This window comes from Mirounga angustirostris, unplaced genomic scaffold (genome assembly GCF_029215605.1).
Source record: "Mirounga angustirostris isolate CCGP_5_RB_7025 unplaced genomic scaffold, mMirAng1.0.hap1 SCAF_9, whole genome shotgun sequence".
NCBI classification, from domain to species: domain Eukaryota; kingdom Metazoa; phylum Chordata; class Mammalia; order Carnivora; family Phocidae; genus Mirounga; species Mirounga angustirostris.
Window position 1 is genome coordinate 83,914,381 of NW_026991717.1, and position 26,048 is coordinate 83,940,428.

The following is a 26,048-nucleotide window of genomic DNA, read 5'->3' on the forward strand; positions in this document are numbered from 1 at the left end:
ACATATAAATTAAAAGTAAAGGGGGGACGCCTGGGTGGCTCAGTCGGTTAAGCATCTGCCTTTGGCTCAGGTCATGATCCCAGGGTCCTGGGATCGAGTCCCGCATCGGGCTCCCTGCTCCGCAGGGATCCTGCTTCTCCCTCTGCCTCTGTCTCTCTCTCTCTCATGAATAAATAAATAAAATCTTAAAAAAAAAAAATTAAAAGTAAAGGGATGGAGAAAGATACCATGATAACACCAATAAAAAGAAAAGTGGGAGTACCTGTATTAATTTCAGACAGAGGAGACTTCAGGGCAAGGAAAGTTAAAGAGAGGCATTACCTAATGATATAGAGGTTGGTACTCCAAGAAGACATAACCAATCCTTAATGTGTATGCACCTAACAACAGAGTGTCAAAATTTGTGAAGCAAAAACTGATAGAACTGCAAGGAGAAGGATCCACAATTATAGCGGGAAACTTTAATACTCCTCTCTCAGAAATGGAGAGATCCAGCAGGCAGAAAATTGGTAAGGATATAGTTGAACTCAACAGCTCCATCAATCAACTGGATATAATTGACATTTATAGACTACTTCCTCCAACAATAGCAGATTACACATTCTTCCCAGATTCACATGGAACATCCACTAGATAGACTACATTTGGGCCATAAAGAACATCTTAAAAAATTTAAAAGAATAGAGATCACACAATGTCTGTTTTCAGACCACAATGGAATTAAACTAGAAATCAACAACATAAAGATAGCTGGAAAACCCCAAAATACTTGGAGATTAAACAATATACTTCTAAATAACACATGGATCAAAGAATTCTCAAGAGAAAATAAAAAAGATTTTGAACTGGGGCACCTGGGTGGCTCAGTAGTTAAGCGTCTGCCTTCGGCTAAGGTCATGGTCCCAGGGTCCTGGGATCGAGCCCCCCATCCAGCTCCCTGCTTGGCGGGAAACCTGCTTCTCCCTCTCCCACTCCTCCTGCTTATGATCCCTCTCTCACTGTGACTCTCTCTGTCAAATAAATAAAATCTTAAAGAAAAACTATTTTGAACTAAATGAAAATGTTCTGGAAATAGATACCTGTGATAGTTGTATATTATAAACGTTTATGCCAATGCACATTTAAAAATGGTTAAGATAGGACTTCTGAGAAGATGGTAGAGTCACAGTATCCTTACCTCATCCCACAGACACACTGAGATAACAGCCACATCAGTGAAACTAACTCTGAAAATGACTCATGACTTGAAGACTGGGAGAACAGACTTTCCACAGTTAATAGTGCAGAAGAAACCACGTCAAAAAGGGTAGAAGGAGCGGAAATATGGCTGGAAACTCCCCCTTCCAGCATTCTCCCCACTCTACATGAGACTAATCATAAACGAGAGGGACACTATATAAGCATGAAGAAGAGCAAGAGGATCAGACCCCACCCCAGGCACCCCAGGCACAGGGAACCCCATAACACTTTGACTTTTAAAGCCAATGGGCCTTAACTTTGAGAGTTTTTACAATCAACAGGATTTAACTCTGGATACTTTAAAACTGAGTTCCCACCCTTAAAAAGCCAGTGTAACAAATAACCCAGGAGAGACACAGCATGGAAGCAGCAGTTTGAAAAGAAACTGGGATATGAGAAGTGGATTTATTTGCTAATCTCAAAACGTGCATTGGAGGGGCAGGAATCTTTAGGAGAATTCTCCAAGAACAAAAGTGCTGCCTGGCAGACCATTCCTCTCCTGCTTCCCTCGCAGCCTAGAAAGCCAGATATCTGTGGGAAGCAGAACATACTCCATCTATGTTGTTAGCATCATGGTCCCTACCCCATCCAACCTCCCCTACTCCACATATATCTCTCCAAAGCAGTTCCTGTCCTAAAAACCCTGCAGAAACCTGCACCACTCCAGAGTGACTTGTGCCCTGGGGACAGGAGAAGATAACCACACACACCAGTGTGCTTACAATTCCAGCAGCTGAGTCTTATAGCTGGCACTGCAAAGAGAGTGCCCTGCTGATAAGTGTCCCTGCAGCCCCAGTGGGGGCAGGGATCTGGTCTAACTGCTGGCCCCACTCACCAATGAAAACTTCTAAGGGCAGAAGAAGAAGAGAGCCCTGCAGTGCTTGGGCTGAGGGCAGTTATCTGGTCTGACTGCTGACACCACCCAACTCTAAGCCTGTGGTGGCCCCAGAGAGGCCCCTTAACAGCACAGGGACCAAACCCCTGCCCAGTGTGCTCACAATAGGCAAAGTGGGCCACTGTAGTTGACTGGACTGAATGCAAATGCAGCTCAGCCACAACAGTAGGGAACACACAGCCCACAGAGAAGATAATGCTGAAATGCCTGGTTCTAGTAAGCAGGGGACATTGTGCTACAGGACACCACATGACCTCTTCTTCATAAAGCCACAACTTTCAAGAGCAGGAGACATAGCTGACTCTCCTAATACACAGAAACAAACACAGAGAGTCAGACAAAATAAGGAGACAAAGGAATTAGGTCCCAAATGAAAGAACAGGACAAAGCCACAGCAAAAGAGTTTCATTAAACAGAGATAAGCAACAGGCTGATAATGAATTCAAAGTAATGGTCATAAAGATACTCACTGGATTTGAGAAAAGAGTGGAGGATCTCAGTGAGACCTTCAAGAAGGAGAAAGAAAATATAAAAAAGAACCAGTCAGAGATGAAGAACTCAATAACTGACATAAAAAATACACTAGAGGGAATCAATAGCAGATTAGAGGAGGCAGAAGAATGGATCAGCAATCTGGAAGGCAGGGTAATAAAAAGCAACTAAGCTGAATAGCAAAAATTAAAAAGAATAAGAAAAAATGAGACTAGGTGAAGGGAACTCAGTGACATCATCAAGCATAATAACATTTGCATTACAGAGATCCCAGAGGGAGGAGAGCAAGAAGTCGACAAGAAAGTTATGTGAAGAAACAAGAGATGAACACGTCCCTAATCTGGGGAAGGTAACAGAAATCCAGATCCAGGAAGCACAGAGACCCCCAACAAAATTAACCCAAGGAAGTTCACACCAAGACATAATCATTAAAATGGCAAAACATACTGAGAAAGAGAGAATTTTAAAAGCAGCAAGAGAAAATGGTTACATACATGGAAAACCCCATAAGGCTGTCAATTGATTTTTCAGCAGAAACTCTGTAGGCCAGAAGGGAGTGGAATGATATTATTCAAAGTACTGAAAGGAAAAAACCTGTAACCAAGAAGGCTCTACCCAGCAAGATTATCATTCAGCATAGAAAGAGAGGTAAAGAGTCTCCCAGACAAACAAAATCATCACGACTGAACCAATCTTAAAAGAAACATTAAAGGGAATTCTTTGAGTGGAAAGAAAAGGCCAAAACAGTTGTAAGAAAATTACAAAAGGAAAAAATTTCACTGGTAAATACAAACATATAATAAAAGTAGATTAATCACTTATAAAACCAGTATGAAAGTTAAAACACAAAAGCAGTAAAATCAATTATATCTATAAAAATCAGTCAGAGGATTCACAAAATAAAAGGATGTAAAGTATAACATCATATACATAAAATGTGGGATGAGGAGTGATTCAAATTTAAGTGACCATCAACCTAATATAGACTGCTATACACATAAAATATTATATATGAACCTAATGATAACCACAAATCAAAAACCTATTAATAGTTACACAAAAAATAAAGAGAAAAAAATCCAAGCATACAAGTAAAGACGCCATCAAACCACGAGGTAAGAGAGCAAGAGAAGAACGAACAGGGAAGAGCTACAAAAAGAACTGCAAAACCAGTAACAAAAATGGCAATAAGCACATACCTATCAATAATGAATTTAAATGTAAATGGACTAAATGCTTCAATCAAAAGACATAGGATGACTGAATGGATAAAAAAGCAACATTTATAACTTGCCTATAAGAGATTCACTTCAGACCAAAGGACACACGCAGATCGAAAGTGAAGGGATGGAAAAATTTTACCATGCAAATGGAAGGAAAAAGAAAGCTGGGGTTTCAACACCTATAACAAACAAAATAGACTTTAAAACAAAGACTACCAAGAGACCAAGAAGGACAATAAATAATCATAAAGGGAACAATCCAACAAGAAGTTATAACAATTGAAAATATCTATGTGCTCAAAATGGGAGCTCCCAAATACATAAAGCACCTATTAACAGACATAAAGGAAGAAATTGACAGTAATACAATAACAGTAGGGGACTTTAACACCCCATGTACATCAATGGATAGACCATCCATACAGAAAATCAACAAGGGAAAAGTGGTTTTGAATGATACATTAGATCAGATGGACCTAACAGATATATACAGATGTTCCATCTAAAACACAGTGGAATACAGGGACACCTGGGCGGCTCAGTCAGTTGAATGTCTGACTCTTGATTTCAGTTTGGGTCATTATCTTGGGATGGTGGGGTCAAGCCCTGTGTTGGGCTCTGCACAGAACATGGAACCTGCTTGGGATTCTCTCTCTCCCTCTTCCTCTGCCCCCCTTTCCCCCTTGTGCATGTGTGCATGTGCACGTTCTCTCTTGCAAAACAAAAAACAAAAACAAACCAAAAATAGTGGAATACGTATTCTTTTCAAGTGCACATGGAATACTCTCCAGAATAAATCACATTAGGCCAAAAAACAGAGACTAAAATACATGCTACTAAACTAAATGGGTCAAGCAAGAAATCAAAGAGGAAATAAAAAATACACGGTGACAAATGAAAATAAAAATACAATGGTCCACAATCTTTGGGATGCTGTAAAAGCTGTTTTTTTTTTTTTAAGGTTTTTATTTATTTATTTGAGAGAGAGAGCAAGAAAGAAAGAGAGCACAGAGGGAGAATGAGGAGAAGCAGACTCCTCGCTGAACAGAGAGCCCGATGAGGGGCTCGATCCCAGGACCCGGAGATCCTGACCTGAGCTGAAGGCAAACACTTAAACAACTGAGCCACCCAGGCACCCCTGTAAAAGCTGTTCTAAGAGGGAAATTTATAGCAATACAGGCCTACCTCAGAAAATAAGAAAAATCTCAAATAAGCTACCTAACCTTACACCTAAAGGAGCCAGAAAAAGAAGAATCAACAAGCCCAAAGCGAGCAGAAGAAATAATAAAGATTAGAGCAGAAATAAATGAAATAGAAACTAAAAAACAATAGAAGAGATGAATAAAACCAGGAGATGGTTTGAAAAGATCAACCAAATTGATAAACCTTTAGCCAGACTCTTCAAAAGAAAGAGAGAGAACACAAATAAATGCTATCAGAAGTCAAAGAGGAAAAATAACCAACACCACAGATATAGAAAGGATTATAAGAGAATATTATGAAAAATTATATGCCCACAAATCAGACAACTTAGAAGAAATGAATAAATTTGCAGAAACATATAAACTTCCAAAATGGAATGAGGAAAAAAATGGAAAATTTGAACAGACCAATAACTAGCAATGAAATGGAATCAGTAATCAAAAAACTCCCAACAAACAATAAGTCCCAAGGGGCGCCTGGGTGGCTCAGTTGGTTAAGCATCTGCCTTCAGCTCAGGTCATGATCCCAGCGTGGAGTCTGCTTCTCCCTCTCCCTCTGCCCCTCCCCTGTTCGTGTGCTCTCTCTCTCTAATAAATAAATAAAATCTTAAACAACAACAACAAAAGTCCAGAACCAGATGGCTTCACAGGTGAATTCTACCAAATATATAAAGAAGAGTTACGACCCATTTTTCTCAAACTACTCCAAAACATAGAAGAGGAAGGAAAGCTTCCAAATTCATTCTACAAGGCTAGCATTACCCTGATACCAAAACCAGAGAAATAAACTACGAAAAAAAAAAAGAGAGAGAGAGAGAGAGAGAGAGAGAAAGAAAGAAAACTACAGGCCAGTGTCTGACGAAAACAGTTGCAAAAATCCACAACAAAATATTAGCAAACCAAATCCAACAATACATTAAAAAAAATCATTCGTCGCAATCAAGTAGGATTTATCCTTGGGATGCAAGGGTGGTTCAATATCCACAAATCAATCAACATAACTGCATTAACAAGAAAAAGGAATAAAAACCATATGATCATTTCAAGAGATGGAGAAAAAGCATTTGACAAAATACAACATCCATTCATGATAAAACCTCTCAAAAAAGTAGGTTTAAAGGGAACATACCTCAACATAATAAAGGCTGTATATAAAAAACCCACAGCTAACATCATATGCAATGGTGAAAAACTGAGAGCTTTTCCTCTAAGATCAGAAACATGACAAAGATGTCCACTCTCATCACTTCTATTCAACATAGTATTAGCCACAGCAATCAGACAATACAAGGCATCCAAATTCATAAGAAGTAAGCTTGTCACTATTTGCAGTTGACCTTACAGTATACACAGAAAACCCTAAAGACTCCATAAAAAAACTACTAGCACTGATAAATGAATTCAGTAAAGTTGCAAGATACAAAGTCAATATAAAATGAAATAGGCTGAATTTCTCTATACTGATAATAAAGAAGGAGAAAGAGAAATTAACAAAACAATCCCATTTATAATTGCACCGAAAAGAATAAAATGTCTAGGAATAAACTGCACTCTGAAAACTATAAAACACTGATGAAAGAAGCTGAAGATGACGCAAACAAACGGAAAGATATTCTAGGCTCATGGATTGGAAAAACCAACACTGTTAAGATGTCCATACTACCCAAAGCAATCTATGAATTCAATGCAATCCCTATCAAAATACCAACAGCAATTTTTACAAAACTAGAACAAATAATCCTAAAATTTGTATGGAACCATGAAAGACCCCAAACAGCCAAAGCAATCTTGAGAAAGAATAAAGCTTGGAAGTATCATAATCCCAGATTTCAAGATACATTACAAAGCTGTAGTAATCAAAACAGTATGGTACTGGCATAAAAATAGACACACAGATCAATGGAACAGTCCAAAGAACCTAGAAATACACTCATGCTTATATGGTCAATTAATCTACAACAAACGAGGGAAAAACATACACTGGGGAAAAGACAGTCTCTTCAACAAATAGTGCTGGGAAAGCTGGACAGCTACATGCAAAAAATAAAACTGGACCACTTTCCTACACCATACACAAAAATAAACTCAAAATGGATTAAAGATCTAAATGTGAGATGTGAAACCATAAAGCTCCTAGAAGAAAACATAGGTAGTATTTCTTGGACATGAGCTGTAGGAACATTTTTGTAGCTATGCCTCCTCAGGCAAGAGAAAAAACCAAAATTAAACTATTAGGACTAGAGCAAAAGAAAGTTTTAATACAGCAAAGAAAGTCATCAACAAAAGGAAAAGGCAACCTCCTAAATTAGAGAAGACATCTGCAAATGATATATTTGATCAGGTCGTGATCCCAGGACCCTGGGATCGAGGCCCACATCGGGCTCCCTGCTCCGTGGGGAAGCCTGCTTCTCCCTCTCCTACTCCCCCTGCTTGTGTTCCCTCTCTCGCTATGTCTCTCTCTGTCAAATAAATAAATAAAATCTGGGTGCCTGGGTGGCTCAGATGGTTAAGCGTCTGCTTTCGGCTCAGGTCATGATCCCAGGGTCCTGGGATCAAGTCCCGCATCGGGCTCCCTGCTCAGCAGGGAGCCTGCTTCTCCCTCTGCCTCTCTCTCTCTCTCATATTTATTTATGAATAAATAAATAAAATCTTTAAAAAATAATAATAAAATAAATAAATAAATAAAATCTTTTAAAAAAAGTTAATATCTAAAATACATAAAGAATTTATACAACACCAAAATAATAATCTAAAAATGGGCAGAGGACCTGAATAGACATTTTTCCAAAGAAGACATATAGATGGCCAACAGACACATGAAAAGATGTTCAACATCACTAATCATCAGGGAAAGACAAATCAAAGCCACAATGAGATATCACCTTACACCAGTGAGAATGGCTAGAATAAAAAAAACAAAACAAAACAACAAAAACAAACCACCAAGAAATAACAAGTATTGGCAAGGATGTGAAGAAACAGGAACCCTTGTGCATTATTGGTGGAAATGCAAATTGGTGCAGCCATTGTGGAAAACAGTATGGAAAACAGAATTACCATATGATCCACTAATTCCATTTGTATTTACCCAAAGAAAACAAAATACTAATGAAATGACATATGCACCTCTGTGTTTACTGAAGCGTTATTTACAATAGCCAAGATATAGAAGCAACCCAAGTGTCCATCCACAGGTGAATGGATAAAGAAGATGTGATATACATATACAATAGAATATTACTCAGCCATAAAAAAGAATGAGATCTTGCCGTCTGTGACATCATGGATGGACCTAGAGGGTATAATGCTAAGTGAAATGTCAGTCCGAGAAAGACAAATACCATATGATTTCACTTCTGTGTGGAATGTAAGAAACAGAAAAAATGAACAAAGAAAAAATGGACGAAGAGAAAACCAGACTCTTAAATACAGAGGAAAAACTGGTGGTTGCCAGAGGGGAGAAGGGTTGGGGGATGGGTGAAACAGATAAAGGGAATTAAGAGTACAATTATCAATTAATGATGAGCACTGAGTAATGTATAGAACTGCTCAGTCATTACAATGCACACACCTAAAAGTAATATGACACTGTATGTTAATTATACTTCAATGAAAAATAAATTTCCAAACCCTAAAAAAATTAAATAAAAAAATTTTTTAAAAAGTGAAAATGGTAAATTATGTATGTAATTTTTACCACAGTAAAAAAACTTTCTATATGTATAGATGAAACAAACTATTAAGTTCAGGGTGCCTGGGTGGCTCGGTTGTTAGGCGTCTACCTTCGGCTCAGGTCATGATCCCAGGGTCCTGGGATCAAGTCCCACATCAGGCTCCCTGCTCGGCGGGAAGCCTGCTTCTCCCTCTCCCACTCCCCCTGCTTGTGTTCCTGCTCTCGCTGTCTCTCTCTATCAAATAAATAAAATCTTAAAAAAAAAACAAAAACAAAAACAAAACTATTAAGTTCAATGCTTACTTCCTCAAAATTCTCTAATAACTCCAGTACTTAAAAATTTTACCACTTAACAGTATTATTTTATTTAGAACTCAACCATTTAACAATTCTTAAATGGTGTTATCCTCTCCAAAATTAATTTTTTTATGATAATGAATTGTTAAACATCCATTTCAGAAACTTCTTAAGTAATTAAGGACACACCCTCATGACTGGAAAATAATAAGAAATCCTACTTATCTGACATTTCTACAAAGGTCGCAGGAATAAAATTTCAAGTACCATATAATTATCATGTTTAATATAGTGAAGTAAAAATATCCTGGCACAGTTTTCTTTAAAAAACAAAACAAAACAGTTTTTTTTAGCAAAAAATGATGTACTTTGTTCTTCTCTTATGTTTGCAATCCAAGATACTATCAATTTTAGATTCTGCTCTGGGGTTTAAAAGTTGTATTCATGGAGCCATGAAAATGATAATGATAAATATGAGTCATGGCCAAGTTCTTAATGATTAAAATTATCTTTTAAAACAATTTTTAATTGTTATTTTATTTATTTATTTTGAGAGGGAAAGAGTGTGCATGCAAGTATGAGAGTGAGAACAGAGGAGGGGCAGAGACAGAATCCCAAGCAGGCTCTACCCCCAGCACAGAGCCCCACAAGGGGCTCAACCTCATAACACTGAGATTGACCTGAGCCAAAATCAAGAATCGGACACTTAACAGACTGAGCCACCCAGGCGCCCCTAAAATTATCTTTTTGCACTATACTTATAATTGTCTCTAATTCAGGTATGGCTTATTTTCATAGAGGTTTAAAATGAATTGATGGAAAAAAGTGCTTAATTGAAGTTTTAATAAAGTTTTTACTCCAATCCACCTCTTCATCTTATCAGTATACATGGATCATTTTCTACTTCTAAAAACTACACAAGAAATTCTATAGCAAACCTGTTACTGAATATGCTTTCTTACATTTATCAGTTACCTCCAACTTTACCTCATTCCAATCTAATTAGCATCCATATATTAGTTTTATCAACCATTATGCATTTAATATGCAAGTTCCAACAGTATTTTAAATTGTAAACAAAAGGCATCAAGAAGGGTATTAAATCAATCTTATCAAATATTTGAGAGGAGTTCTGAAGTTCCTTTACAAAAGAGTGTGAGAATACAGTTTCCATAGTTTGTTAATAAAGTATAAAAAGTTTTGATATCAGGCAAAAGAATATTAAGTAAAATGACCAATGATATTAAGTCGGTTATATTGATCAGTTTTGAATAAGTTGAGGAAGGAGAAGAAAGAGAAGGTGAAGAAATGTTGGACAAGGTTTTATTCTTAAAAATATTTCTCCCTAAGAAAACTAAACACAGATTGAATACATACAACTACTCTAAGGTATCTCTATAGTCACTAGAATGACTTTTGAATGCCAGTGCCACCTACAGAAAAATGGTGGTGTAGGTTTTAAAGGACAAGGGCCATCAAAACCATTCCACCACAGCTCTCATAAATTCTAAGGTAGTAAAATTCTTTTTCATTACTTAAGGCTTATTTTATCTGCTCTATTAGTTTTAGTTAAAATTTATGATAAAGCATGTTCTACTTTAAGTGCTTCTTAATAATTAATATAAACTTTTACTCTCCCTCAGTCAATATAAGCATTATATCTATCTGTGTGTGAAAAGACTTGAAATGTAATTTCACTAATTTGAACATATGCAGAAGTTTTTCAATTTGTCATATCCCCATTTCTTGAAGGCAAATCCTTTGTTAAGATAATAACCTTCAGTGTTATCATTAATGAAAACAGCATTTGCTCTACAACAATTCTGTTTCTGAAGACAGTATTACGTGAAGAGTGGAATACTCAGAAATAGTGCTTGATCAGTTAGATTACTTACATAATTTTATGTATTTATTTTCTTAATTACTAGGATTTTAACTCAACATTTTTTCTCAGCACTTACTTTTTTGGTCAAAGAGTCGTCAGTATCAGAAGGCATTCTTGTTGATACATGAAATATTACTTCTACTGTAGAGGTAGCAAAATATGGTGTGGTCAATCCAGTGCTTTTGTTTTTTTGTAGACCTCCCATGAAACCACAGTGGTTTGTAAGATTGACCTGAGAGCAAGGAAACATAATATTAATCAACTAAACAAAACTCAAAAACCTACTGGTGAAATAGACTCAAATTTCTCAATTTGCAAAAACATGGAGAAGAAAGTCTTTGACATGTTATCAACCAATACTTGATCCAGAATTACTAGTTAGAGCTGTTCTGTTCACACTGGTACTTTTTAAGTATTTGTGGATCTCTAATTAGTAAGAGTTAATTAGGAAAGAAATCAACTGCTATACACTATGTATCTTTTGTTAGGCTACTAGGTGTTAATGCTAAATCATAAAGGCTATGGGAGGACCCCAAAGAAGAGAAAAAAAATCAAGTGGCAAAAATCAAGGCTGGAAATGATCTGGGGGAAAGTTAAAACAGTAATGTCACTTTGATAAGATGACTAATTAGATGTGTTATATTTACTCATTGAAACTGGCTTCTAAATTTTGAGTAAATTTCACATAGCTCAGAACAAAAATAAAAAAATGCAGAACGGCACTTCTAATGCATTAAAAAACTACAAATTAATCTGTGCAAAGATTTTTACACATATTTTTTCCTGATTATAAATAAAATACATGCTAATATCAGGGTCACTACATTGGGTGATAGTCCCTGAACTTGTGCAATACACAAAGCAACTTGTCTTCACTGCTGAAAATTAAAGAAAATATTAGAAAGCAAAAAGAAACTTAAACATCGTTTGCATCTCTCCACGCAGAGAAATCACTTTATACATGTTTTTAAAAAATGAAATCTGAAATATGGATGGACCTAGAGGGTATAATGCTAAGTAAAATAAGTTAGGAAGAGAAAGACAAATACCATATGATTTCACTCACATGTGGAATTTAAGAGACAGAACAAATGAACAAAGAAGAAAAGAAACAAACAAAAAAGCATACTCTTAAACACAAAACTGGTGGTTGTCAAAGGGAAGGTAGGTAGGGGTGTGGGTAAAATAGATAAAGGGGATTGAGTACACTTATGATCAGCACAGTGTAAAACTGATGAATCATACTGTATACCTGAAAGTAATATAACACTGTATGTTAATTATACTTCATTTAAAAATTTAAAAATCTGAATAACTGATAAAGTGAATTATAAAAACCAATTTTTGCACCATGTGAACTGAACATGTCTCAACTATCAATATCAGTTACAATGACTGAACACATGAATAACAAATTAGTTTTTATGCCATTACTACAAGATTGCCTCAATCACTTCCAATATTTTTAAATTTGACTCAGTAATACAGTCATATAATTAAAATTTCAAAAGTATACCAAAATTCTTCCTTCCATCTCTCTCATCTTTAGTACTCGGTTCCCCTTCCAGAAAGCAATTTCTTTTTTTTCCTTTTTCTTTAAGATTTTATTTATTTATTAGAGAGAGAGAACAAAAGTAGGGGGAGCAGAGGAAGAAGGAGAAGCAGACTTCCCGCTGAGCAGGGAGCCAGACATGGGGCTCAATCGCAGGACCATGAGATCATGACCTGAGACAAAGGCAGACACTTAACCGACTGAGCCACCCAAGCGCCCCTCTTTTCCTTTTTAAAAATTTATTTAATTTTTTAAAAAATATTTTATTTATTTGTCAAAGAGAGAGAGTGAGTGAGCACAAGTAGGGGAGAGCGGCAGACAAAGGGAGAAGCAGGCTCCCCGCTGAACAAGGAGCTCAACCTGGGACCCTGAACCAAAGGCAGACACTTAACTGGCTGAGCCATACAGGTGTCCCAAGATTTATTTATTTTAGAGAAAAAGAGAGAGTGAGTGTGCAAGCGGGAAGAGGGGAAGAGGGAGAGGGAAAGAGAGAATCCTCAAGCAGACTTCCCACTGAGTGTGGAACCCAATGTGGAGCTCAATCCCAGGAACCTGAGACCATGACCTGAGCTGAAATCAAGAGCCAGCTGCTTAACTGACTGACCCACCCAGGTGCCCTAGAAAGCAATTTCTTAAATATCCTTTCAAAAATGTTCTCTCTATATACAATTAAATTCTTTCATGTATGTGTACACACACACACACACACACACAGCACACACAATGTTTTGCATGTTGCTTTTTTGTACTTAAAATATCTTGAAGAGTACTCATTAGTAAGTAAAGAGTCTCCTCATTTGTTCTGTTTTCATGGCTTCACAGAAGTTCATTTTCTTGCTGTACAATAATTAACTAGTCCCCTAGTTAAAGGATACTTAGGCTGTTTCCAATCTTTTGTTATTATGTCAATAATGCAGTGAAAAACACAGGATACATGCCATGTTGCATTTGTGAAAGTAGATCTATAGGACAAATAGTTAAAAGTGGAACTGTAAGTGAAAGGGCATGTGCGCTTCTAATTTTGAAACTCACTAAAATGTCTCTCTATAGACGGCACCAACAGTGTATAAGAGTACGTTTCCCTCATGACCTCCCAAATATATTATCAAACTTTATGATCTTTTCTTTTCTTTTTTTAAGATTTTATTTATTTATTTGAGAGAGAATGAGAGAGAGCACATGAGAGGGGTTAGGGTCAGAGGGAGAAGCAGACTCCCCGCCGAGCAGGGAGCCCAATGCGGGACTCAATCCCGGGACTCCAGGATCATGACCTGAGCTGAAGGCAGTTGCTTAACCAATTGAGCCACCCAGGCGCCCACTTTATGATCTTTTCAAATATGATAGGTGAAAAATGGTATCTAAGTGTAGACCTTTTGTTTTGTTTTGTTTTAGAAAACAGGTTATTTTCAGATCAATTCTCTGATCATGTAATGGAGAAAAAGTCTCATTCTAGTGTTCCTTTGCTCTAAACACTTACGCAATACTTGATGATTTCCATATTTTTTATTCAATTTTTTAACTGGAGATAACTGTAGATTAATAAGAAGTTTTAAAAAATAATAAAAGGAGATCCTTTGTACCTCTAACCAGATTATCCCAATGCAAAACTGTATTAAAACCATGATACTGGATGGAGCGTCGGGGTGGTTCAGTGGGTTGGGTGAACAAGTCTTGATTTCAGCTCAGGTCATGATCTCAGGGTCATGAGAACGAGCCTCAGCATGGAGCCTGCTTGAGAATCTCTCCCTCTCCCTCCGCCCCTCCCTGATCCCTGCTGTACTCTTTCTCTCAAAAACAAAAACAAAAACAAAACTGCAGGATACTGGCATTAATATGATTAAGAAACAGAACATTTTCAACACCATAAGGATCCCCCATGTTACCCTGTTACATGAGTATACCCACTTCCCTCTTACCCTACCTCTCAAACCCTGACAATGAGTGATCTGTTTTTCACTACTGAATGGTCATTTCAAGAATGTTGTATAAATAGACCTGATTTGTGATCCAGCATGTGATCTATTCTGAAGAATGTTCCATGTGCACTAGAGAAGAAGGTGTATTCTATTGCTTTAGGATGGAATGTTCTGAATATATCTGTGAAGTCCATCTGGTCCAGCATGTCATTCAAAGCCCTTATTTCCTTTTTTTTTTTTTTTCCCCCAAAGCCTTTATTTCCTTGCTGATCTTCTGCTTAGATGATCTGTCTATTGCAGTGAGGGGGGTTTTAAAGTCCCCTATTATTGCATTATTATTGATATGTTTCATTGATTTTGTTATTAATTGGCTTACATATTTGGCTGCTCCCATGTTAGGGGCATAAATATTTACAATTGTTAGATCTTCTTGTCGGATAGACCCTTTAATTATGACATAGTGTCCTTCCTCATCTCTTTATTACAGTCTTTGGTTTAAAAATCTAATTTGTCTGATATAAGGATTGCCATGCCAGCTTTCTTTTGATGTCCACTGATATGAGAAATGGTTTTCCACCCCCTCACTTTAAATCTGGAGGTGTATTTGGGTCTAAAATGAGTCTCTTGCAGACAGCATATCCATTGGTCTTTTTTTTTTTTTTTAAAGATTTTATTTATTTATTCAACAGAGAGCGAGAGAGGGAACACAAGCAGGGGGAGTGGGAGAGGGAAAAGCAGGCTTCCCGCTGAGCAAGAAGCCCAATGCGGGGCTCGATCCCAGGACCCCAGGATCATGACCTGAGCCGAAGGCAGACGCCTAACGACTGAGCCACCCAGGCGCCCCCATTGGTCTTGCTTTTTTATCCAATCTGATACCCTGTGTCTTTTGATTGGGGCATTTAGCCCATTTACATTCAGAGTAAGTACTGAAAGATATGAATTTAGTGCCATTGTATTACCTGTAAAGTGACTGCTACTTTATATTGTCTCTGTCCCTTTCTGGTCTATGTTACTTTTGGGTTCTCTCTTTGCTTAGAGGATCCCTTTTAATATTTCTTGTAGGGTTGGTTTGGTGATCACAAATTCTTTAAGTTTGTTGTGGAAGCTTTTTATCACTCCTATTTGAATGACATCCTAGCTGAATAAAGTATTCTTGTCTGCATATTCTTCTTATTTAGCACCCTGAATATATTATGCCAGTCCTTTCTGGCCTGCCAGGTCTCTGTGGATAGGTCTGCTGCCAATCTAATGTTTCTACCCTTGTAGGTTACAGACCTCTTGTCCCGAGCTGCTTTCAGGATTTTCTCTGTCTCTGAGATTTGCAAGTTCCACTATTATATGTCAGGGTGTGGATCTATTTTTATTGATTTTGAGGGGGGTTCTCTGTACCTCCTGAACTTGAATGCCTGTTTCCTTCCCCAGATTAGGGAAGTTTTCCGATATAATCTGCTCCAATATACTTTCTGCCCCCCCAATTATTCTAATATTATTCCGCTTTATGGTATCACTTATCTCTCGAATTCTCCCCTCGTGATCCAGCAGTTGTTTATCTCTCTTTTGCTTAGCTTCTTCATTCTCCTTCATTTTGTCTTCTCTATCACTAATTTTCTCTTCTGCCTCATTTATCCTAGCAGTTAGAGCCTCCATTTTTTATTGCATCTCATAAATAGCCTTTTTGATTTTTGACTTGGTTAGATTTTAGTTCTTTTATTTATCCAGAAAATGATTCTCTAGTGTCTTCTGTGCTTTTTTCAAGCTTAGCTAGTATCTTTATAATCTTTATTCTGAACTCCAGTTCTGACACCTTACTTATATCCATACTGATTGGGTCCCTAGCAGTCAGTACTGCCTCTTGTTCTCTTTTTTGAGGTGAGTTTTTCCATCTTGTCATTCTTGCAGAAAGTGGTCCCTTATCTATTCGTAGAGTTGCAGCTATTCTTTTCTTAGATCTCCAGTTTAGTTTGCAGGTGTTCAGAATGATTTGAAAGCTATCTAGCTGAATTCTTGGGACCAGACGAAATTAAGATCTCCTACTCCACCACCATCTTGGACCAATCATCCTCTCAACCAGTACCAAAATATTGGGATCATTCCCTACATATTTTCAGACCACAATGCTTTGAAACTGGAACTTAATCAAGGAGGAAATTTGGAAAGAACTCAAATACATGGAGGCTAAAGAGCATCCTACCAAAGAATGAATGCGTCAACCAGGAAATTAAAGAATAATTCAAAAAATTCACGGAAACTAATGAAAATGAAAACACAACTCTGCAAAATCTTTGAATGCAGCAAAGGCGGTCCTAAGAGGGAAGTATATAGCAATACAAGCCCTTCTCAAGAAACAAGAAAGGTCTCAAATACACAACCTAACCTTACACCTAAAGGAGCTGGAGAAAGAACAGCAAATAAAACCTAAACCAAGCAGGAGAAGAAAATTAATAAAGATTAGAGCAAAATAAATGAAATAGTAATCAAAAGAACAGTAGAACAGATCAACAAAACTAGGAGCTGGTTCTTTGAAAGAATTAATAAGATTGATAAACCCCTGGCCAGACTTATCAAAAAGAAAAGAGAAAGGCCCAAATAAATAAAATCATAAACGAAAGAGGAGACATCACAACCAACACTGAAGAAATACAATTATAAGAACATACTATGAGCAACTATACAACAACAAATTAGGCAATCTGGAAAAAATGGATGTATCCCCAGAGACGTATAAACTACCAAAACTGAAACCGAAAGAAATAGAAAACCTGAACAGACCCATAACCAGCAAGGAAACTGAAGGAGTAATTAAAAATCTCCCAACAAACAAGAGCCCAGGGCCAGATGGCTTCCCAGGGGAATTCGACCAAACATTTAAAGAAGAATTAATGCCTATTCTTCTGAAGCTGTTTCAAAAAATAGAAATGGAAGGAAAACTTCCAAACTCTTTCTACAAAGCCAGCATTACCTTGATCCCAAAACCAGACAAAGACCCCACCAAAAAGGAGAATTACAGACCAATATCCCTGATGAACATGGTTGCAAAAATCCTCACCACGATACTAGCCAATTGGATCCAACAGTACATTAAAAGGATCATGCACCACAACCAAGTGGGATTTATTCCTGGGCTGCAAGGGTGGTTCAATATGAACAAATCAATGAATGTGATACACTACATTAATAAAAGAAAGGACAAGAACCATACAGTCCTCTCAATAGATGCAGACAAAGCACAGCATCCTTTCTTGACTAAAACTCTTCGTAGTGTAGGGGCAGAGGGAACCTCAATATCATAAAAGCCATATATGAAAATCTCACAGTGAGTATCATTTTCAGTGGGGAAAAACTAAGAGCTTTTCCCCTAAGGTCAGAAACATGGCAGGGATGTCCACTATCACCACTGCTGTACATAGTACTGTAAGTCCTAGCCTCAGCAATCAGACAACAAAAATAAAAGGCATCCGAATCAGCAAAGAAGAAGTTAAAGTCTCACTCTTCGCAGATGACATGATAACCTATGTGGAAAACCCAAAAGACTCCACCCCAAAATTGCCAGACCTCATACAGGAGTTCAGCAAAGTGGCAGGATATAAACTCAATGCACAGAACTCAGTTGCATTTCTACACATTAACAATGAGACAGAAGAAAGAGAAATTAAGGAGTCAATATCATTTACAATTGCACCCAAAACCATAAGATACCTAGGAATAAACCTAACAAAAGAGGCAAAGGATCTGTACTCAGAAAACTATAGAATACTCATTAAAGAAATTGAGGAAGACACAAAGACATGGAAAAACGTTCCATGTTCATGGATTGGAAGAACAAATATTGTTAAAATGTCTATACCACCTAGAGCAATCTACACATTCAATGCCATCCCTATCAAAATACCATCAACTTTTTTCAGAGCTGGAACAAATAATCCTAAAATTTGTATGGAACCAGAAAAGACCCTGAATAGCCAAAGGAATGTTGAAAAAGAAAAGCAAAGCTGGCGGCATCACAATTCCGGACTTCAAGCTCTATTACAAAGTTGTCATCATCAAGACAGTATGGTGCTGGCACAAAAACAGACACATAGATCAATGGAACAGAACAAAGAACCCAGAAATGGACCCTCAACTCTATGGTCAACTAATCTTCAACAAAGCAAGAAAGAATGTTCAATGGAAAAAAGACAGTCTCTTCAACAAATGGTGTTGGGAAAATTGGGACAGCCACATGCAGAAGGATGAAACTGGACCGTTTCCTTACACCATACACAAAAATAGACTCAAAATGGTTGAAAGACCTAAATGTGAGTTAGGAATCCATCAAAATCCTAAAGGAGAACACAGGCAGCAACTTCTTCGACCCTGGCCACAGCAACTTCTTGCTAGACATGTCTCCAAAGGCAAGGAAAACAAAGGCAAATTTAACTATTGGGACTTTATCAAGATAAAAAGCTTTTCCACAGCAAAGGCAACAGTCAACAAAACCAAAAGACAACTGACAGAATGGGAGAAGATATTTGCAAATGACATATCAGATAAAGGGCTAGTATCCAAAATCTAGAAAGAACTTATCAAACTCAAAACCTAAAAAACAAATACTCCAATCAAGAAATGGGCAGAAGACATGAGCAGACATTTCTCCAAAGAAGACATCCAAATGGCCAACAGACATATGAAAAAATGCTCAACATCACTTGGCATCAGGGAAATACTAATCAAAACCACAATGAGATACCACCTTACACCAGTCAGAATGGCTAAAATTAACAGGTCAGGAAATGACAGATGTTGGCAAGAATGTGGAGAAAGGGTAACCCTCCTACACTGTTGGTGGGAATGCAAGCTGGTGCAGCCACTCTGGAAAACAGTATGGAGGTTCCTCAAAAAGTTGAAAATAGAGCTACCCTAGGACCTAGCAATTGTTCTACTGGGTATTTACCCCACAGATACAAATGCAGTGATCCGAAGGGGCACCTGCACCCTAATGTTTATAGCATCAATGTCCACAAAAGCCAAACTATGGAAAGAGCCCAGATGTCCATTGACAGATGAATGGATAAAGATGTGGTATATATATGAAATGGAATATTATGCAGCTATCAAAAAAATGAAATCTTTCCATTTGCAATGATGTGGATGGAACTAGAGGGTATTATGCTAAGTGAAATAATTCAATAAGAGAAAGACAATTATCATATGATCTAATATGTGGAATTTAAGAAACAAGGCAGAGGATCATAGGGGAAGAGTGGAAAAAATAAAACAAGACAAAACCAGAGAGGAAAACAAACCATAAGAGATTCTTAATCATAGGAAACAAACTGTGGGTTGCTGGAGGGGAGGGGGGTGGAGGGATGGGGTAACTGGGTGACAGACATTAAGGAGGGCATGTAATTTAATGGGCACTAGGTATTATATAAGACAGATGAATCACAGGCCTGTACCTCTGAAACCAATAATACATTATATGTTAATTAATTTAAATTTAAAGATGTTAAAAAAAATGTTGAATAAATAGAATTATACAGTGTGTAACCCTGGCAAGAATTTGGAGATTTTCCTGTTATCTTTCTGTTAATGATTTCACACTTTATCCCACTGTAGTTAGAGAACATACTGGATGGTTTCAATGTTTTTAGTTTGTTGCAGTGTTTTTTTTATGGCCTAATAGGTCTATCTTGGTATATGTTCCATGGACACTTGAAAAGAATATGTATTCCCATGATGTTGGGTACAGTGTTCTATAAATGTCAGTTAGATCCTGTTGGTTGATGGTATTGTTGAGTTCTTCTATATACTTGCTGATTTTCTGCCTGGCTCTTCTTTTAGTTGTTGTGAAAGAGGTGAAGTCTCCATCCGTAACTATGGATTTGTCTATTTCCTTTTTCAGTTCTATCAGCTTTGCTTCATATATTTTTCAGTTCTGCTGTTGGTTGAGCACACACTATGTTGTCTTGGACTGGCCATTTTATCATTATAATATCCCTGTCTCTGGTAATTCTCTTTGCTCTGAAGTCTCCCTTAGCTAATACTAATGTAACCACTCTGGCTTTCCTTTGATTAATGTCTGCATGACAGAACTCTTTTTTACTTTTTTTTTTCCTAAGATTTTTTTTCCTAAGATTTGTTTATTTTAGAGAGAGAAAAGAGAGGGAAGGAGAGAGAATGTGGAAGGGAGGGGCAGAGGGAAGGCGAAAGAGAGAATCTCAAGCAAACTCCCCACTGAGCATGAAGCCTGATGTGGGGCTCGATCGCACAACCCTGAAATCATGACCCAAGCTGAAATCAAGAGTTAGATGCTTAACCAACTGGGCTACCTAGGTGCCCCATCCATCCTTTTATTCTCTACCAGCCTATATTGTAATATTTGAAGTGAATATATTTTATATAGCATATAGGAAGGGTCATACCTTTTAATGCACTCTGACAATTTTTAGTTGGTATTTTTAGACCATTTATATTTAATGTAATGACTGATACATTAGGGCTTAAGCCTGCCATTTTATTCTTTGTTTCCTGTTTATTTTCTGTTTTTCATTTCTTTATTTTACCTGCCTCCTGTGGATTACTTAAACATTTTCTAGAATTCCATTTTTATTTACCTATCGTTTTTTGAGTATATTTTTTTGTATACATTTTTTTTAGTGGTTGCTCTTGGTATAAGACTGTATGTACATAACTTATCACAGTCTACTAATGTTGTCACAGTTTGAATTATACAAACTCTGCCTCAGTTTGCCCCTTTACCTTCAATTGTTTGTAATATAATTGCCATGAATATTTTCATGGCATTACATTTAGAAACACATCAGAAATAAATTTTGCATCAACCATCAAACATAATTAAGAAAACTCAAGAGGAGAAGTAATGCCTAATGTATTTACCCATTATTTTTTCTTGTCACGCTCTTTCTTTCTAGTGTTCCAAGGTTCTATCGCTTCCTTTCTGTTAATACAACTTTCAGTTGTTCTTTTAGGGTAAATCCGCTGGCAACAAGTTCTCTAAGTTTTCCTTCATCTGAGAATGTTTTGTTTCATTCCTTCACTAGCTAATATGATTCTCGTTTACATTAATTTTTCTTTCAGCACTTGAGAAATATTGCCACTTTCTCTGGCTGCTATAGTTTGTTTCTTGTTTGTTTTTGTTTTTTAGTAGGCTCGATGCTCAGGTTGGAACCCAATGTGGGGCTTGAACTCACAACCCTGAGCTGAAGACCTGAGCTGAAGACCTGAGCCGACACCAAGAGTTGGACGCTTAACCGACTGAGCCACCCAGGCATCCCTGGCTACTATAGTTTCTGGTAAGAAATTCCCTGTCATTCAGGGGTGCCTGGGTGGCTCCGTTGGTTAAGCGGCTGCCTTCGGTTCAGGTCATGATCCCCAGGTCCTGGGATTGAGCCCCACGTCCGGCTCCCTGCTCAGTGGAGAGCCTGCTTCTCCCTCTCTCTCTGCCTGCTGCTCTACTTGTGCTTTCTCTGTGTGTCAAATACATAAAATCATTAAAAAAAAATTCCCTATCATTCTAATTGCTTTCCCCCCATAGATAAAGAACAATTTTTCTCCAGATGCCTTTAAGATTTTTTTGAGACTTCTTATTTTTCAAAAGTTTAATTATTATGTGTCTTACATGGATTTCTTTCAATTTATCCTGTTTGGTTTCACCCAGCTTCTTTAATTTGTAGATTTATTAACTTTATTTCTCTTGCCAATTTGGGAAATTTTCAACATTATTTCTTCAAGTAATTTTCAGATCCAACCTATTTCTTCTCTCCTTCTGGGACTCACATAACAGGAATGTTAAATCTTTTGTCATAGCCCCATAGGTCTCTGATGCTCTGTTCACTGTCCTTAAGTCTTTTTTCCCTCTGCTATTCACATTTTTTACTGTTCTGTCTTCCAGTTTATTCATTCTTCTGTACCCCCATCTCTACCTGACTCTGTTGCTGGCATATCTACTGAGCTTTTTACTTCAGTAATTAAATTTTCAGACTTTCTATTTTTCATTATTTATTTCAACTGTGCTCCTAATTGCTAGTCAAAACATTTCTATTATGGTTACCTCAAAATCTTTGTCATTTGGTGTTATTATGTATTTTCTTCTTCTCATTCATTTGGGGACCTTGCTGGGTCTTGGTATGATTTTTGATCAAAGCTTGGACATTTTCATATTATGTTATAAGACTATGAATCTTATTTAATACTTCTGTTTCAGCTGGCTGTTTTGTGACACAGCTCTGTCAAAGAAGCAATGTGGTTACTGCCTCACTATAGCCAGGTGGAGGGTGAAGTATAGATTCCCCACTTAACCTCAGCTGACAACTGCAGAGGGGAGATCTTCATTACTGTTACGTGGAGGTAGGAGTTCTGGTTTCGTATGTGATGTCCACTGAGGAAAGGTTAGTCATTACTGGCAGGGTTAGTCTCATTACTGCTGGATGATGGTAAAAGGCCTACTTCTCTACTAGGCCTCCTCTGATCTACCCCAGCAGAAGAGGTAGGGGCACCTCATTATGCTGGGTGGGGAGAAAATTCCAGGTTTCTCATGTAGTCTCCACTGACATTGTGGTGTGGGGTGTGGATGGGGGACTTGACCAGCTGACAGAGATGAAAATTTTGGCTTTTTGGTTGGCCTTCTCTAACACTATCTGATACTACTCTTGTGTGGTGTTGGGGATGCCTCATTACAGTCTCATGAAGGAGGTAGGCTAGGCCTCCTAACTGACCTTTGTTGTCAGGGGTGGGGATGGGAGTCATAGTATTTTCTTTGGTGTTTGGTTAGAGTAGAGCAGTTATTGTCTAAATGTTTTCTGTCTTTCTAGGTTATTCCTTTCCTGATCCTTTGGCTAGAAAGAGTGGGCTTCTGTTGGGGTTCTTTTGGTTTTAGTGCTTGTTGATGTTTCTAGGTTGCTATTTTGGATCCAATCTGGAGATACAGGAGATAAAGAGAAACCCTTGAGAACCCATCATCATGTCATTCCTTGGTCCTGAGTTGGTCTGTCTTCCTTTTCACCTTTCGGAGTCTTTCTATGTTTGTTTTATATATAACGTCCAGGGTTTTGTTATCCTTAGTGTGAAGAATAAGGAGAGTATGTCTCGTCAATTTTAGAACATTTTCATCAAAAAGAAACCCTGTACCCTTTAGTTATCACCTTGATCATCCCTCATCCCTCCAACTAGTCCTAAGCAACCACTAACCTACTTCCTGTGTGTGTGTGTGTGTGTGTGTGTACAGTGGTATTTCATATAAATGGATCATAACACATGTCTTTGTGACTGGTTTCTTTCATCTAACAATGTTTTCAAGGTACATCCACACTGGAACATGTAAATACTCCATTCCTTTTCATGGCCAAATAATATTCCATTATGTGAATATATCACATTTTATCCATTCATCCATTGATGGACATTTGTGTTGCTTCCACCTTTTGGCTATTATGAATAATGCTCCTATAAACATCCATGTACAAGTTTTTGTCTGGATATACAATTTCATTTCTCTTGGGTATCTATCTACCTAAGAATGGAATTTCTGATCATATGGTAATTCAGTGTTTTACTATTTCATGAGCTGCCAGATCGTTTTCCATAGCAGTTACACCATTTCACATTCCTACAAGCAATGTAAGAGGGTTCAGATTGTATCAAATCCTAGCCTACAGCTGTTATTATCTGACTTTTTGATTCTAGCCAGCCTAATGGGTATGAAGTAGTATCTCTCTGTGGTTTTGATTTGCATTTCTCTGATAATGATGTCAAGCATCTTTTCATGAGCTTATTGGTTATTTGCATATCTTATTAAGAGAAATGTTCATTCAGGTCCTAATTTTTTAATTCAATTGTTTTCTAATTATTGATTTGTATGAGTTCTTTGTATATTTTAGATTCAAGTCCCTTATCACATGTATGATTTGCAATTATTTTTTCCAATTTTGTAGGTTGTCTTTTCACTTCATTTAGTGTCCTTTGAAGCACCAGAGCTTAAAGTTTGATGAAGTTCAATTTACTTATTTTAAAGATTTTATTTATTTGAGGGAGAGAGTGTGAGTGGGAAGGGTAAGAAGGGAAGGGACAGGGAGAAAGAATCTGAAGCAGATTCCACAACTGGGCAGGGAGCCCATCATGAGGCTTTATCTCAAGCCCGTGAGATCATTACCTGAGCTGAAACCAAGAGCTGGATGCTTAATCAACAGAGCCATCCAATCCAGGTGCCCTGAAATCCAATTTATTTAATTTTTCCTTTGCTGTTCATGTTTTTAGTATCATATGTAAAAATCCCTTTTATTTATTAATTAGAGCTCCATAAAGGTGAGGGAAAAAAAACCTTAGCAAAATCCAAGGTCATGAAAATTTACCTCGGGCGCCTGGGTGGCTCAGTTGGTTAAGCGACTGCCTTAGGCTCAGGTCATGATCCTGGAGTCCCGGGATCGAGTCCCGCATCGGGCTCCCTGCTCGGCAGGGAGCCTGCTTTTCCCTCTGACCCTCCCCCCTCTCATGTGCTCTCTGTCTCTCTCATTCTCTCTGTCTCAAATAAATAAATAAAATCTTTAGAAAAAAAAAAAAAGAAAATTTACCTCATATTGTCTTTAAGGAGTTTTATACTTTTAGCTCTTACAATTAGGTTTTTTTAATCTATTTTGAGTTAATTTTTGTATATATATAGGGTGAGGTAAGAGTCCAACTTCATTCTTTTGCATGTGGCTATCCAGTTGTTCTGGCACCATTTATTGAAAAGACCATTCTTTCTCCACTGGATGGTCTTGGCACTTGTCAAAAATCAGTTGACCATAGATGTATGGGTTTATTTCTAGAATCTCAATTCTATTCCATTGATCAATATGTCTATCCTTGGTGCAAGTGCCATACTGTTTGATTATTGTTTTGTACTAAGTTTTGAAATACTAAGTGTGAGTACTCCTACTTTATTCTTTTTCAAATGTCTCTTGCTTTTACTAATACTGTTCTGTTTTTTTTTAAACGAATATCTGTTTATAATTTTTCTTTATAGTTTCCAAAGCACTTTCACATACCTAATCTCAACTGAACTTCATATATCTGTTGCGTAAAAAAGTATATTACAAATATATTTGACAAATATATTGGACAAATATATTTGTATATTTTGTATATATTTGACAAATACACAAATAGAAACAAAGACCCCAAGTAACTCACTTAAAGGGAAATAGCATGTAAGATAAGCCATTAAAAATATATACTGAATGCTAAAGGCTTATGTACTTAACCTGTACAAGGCACTTGGATGTCTTTTAAAATGAAATGAGATAAAAGTGAGATAAAAGTGCCTGCCCTCTAGGAGGGGCTTATAAAGTCTAGCGCAGTGGTCTTTAACAATTTTGCTCATGCACTCTCTACAAGAATTTTAAAAAACCATGTATTGAATTAACAACTATATGAAAATTTTCATCACAAGTTTAAACTGCTGCAAAAGATATAATTTCCAGTGTACTGTATGTTACATGTATATGTGCTTTAAATATATTTTCATCAAATTGTAGAGCTACAGTTTTGCCTGATACAATACATATAAAATGCCTGCTATTAACTTAATGACAAGTCAATCAGCCACCATCAAATTCACTTTGTTAGAAAATGACACTTCATATGTCGATTTAACTGAACGTATTAACACAAATGTCTATAATAAATACCTCCCTTCTGA

At 37.2% G+C, this 26,048-nt stretch overlaps 1 protein-coding gene and 1 long non-coding RNA gene across 9 annotated transcripts in view; one reads left to right on the plus strand and one right to left on the minus strand.

The window, feature by feature from the left end:
• LOC123861527 (uncharacterized) overlaps window positions 1-26,048 on the plus strand; it is a 213,895-nt gene that overhangs the window by 159,518 nt on the left and 28,329 nt on the right. The window lies entirely within an intron of this gene.
• RALGAPA1 (Ral GTPase activating protein catalytic subunit alpha 1) overlaps window positions 1-26,048 on the minus strand; it is a 250,249-nt gene that overhangs the window by 43,958 nt on the left and 180,243 nt on the right. For all 7 annotated transcript variants that reach the window (XM_064570955.1, XM_064570956.1, XM_064570950.1 and 4 more), the window contains one exon: window positions 10,983-11,138. In XM_064570955.1, coding sequence (XP_064427025.1) covers window positions 10,983-11,138 — 156 coding nt within the window. The remainder of the gene's footprint in view (window positions 1-10,982; window positions 11,139-26,048) is intronic.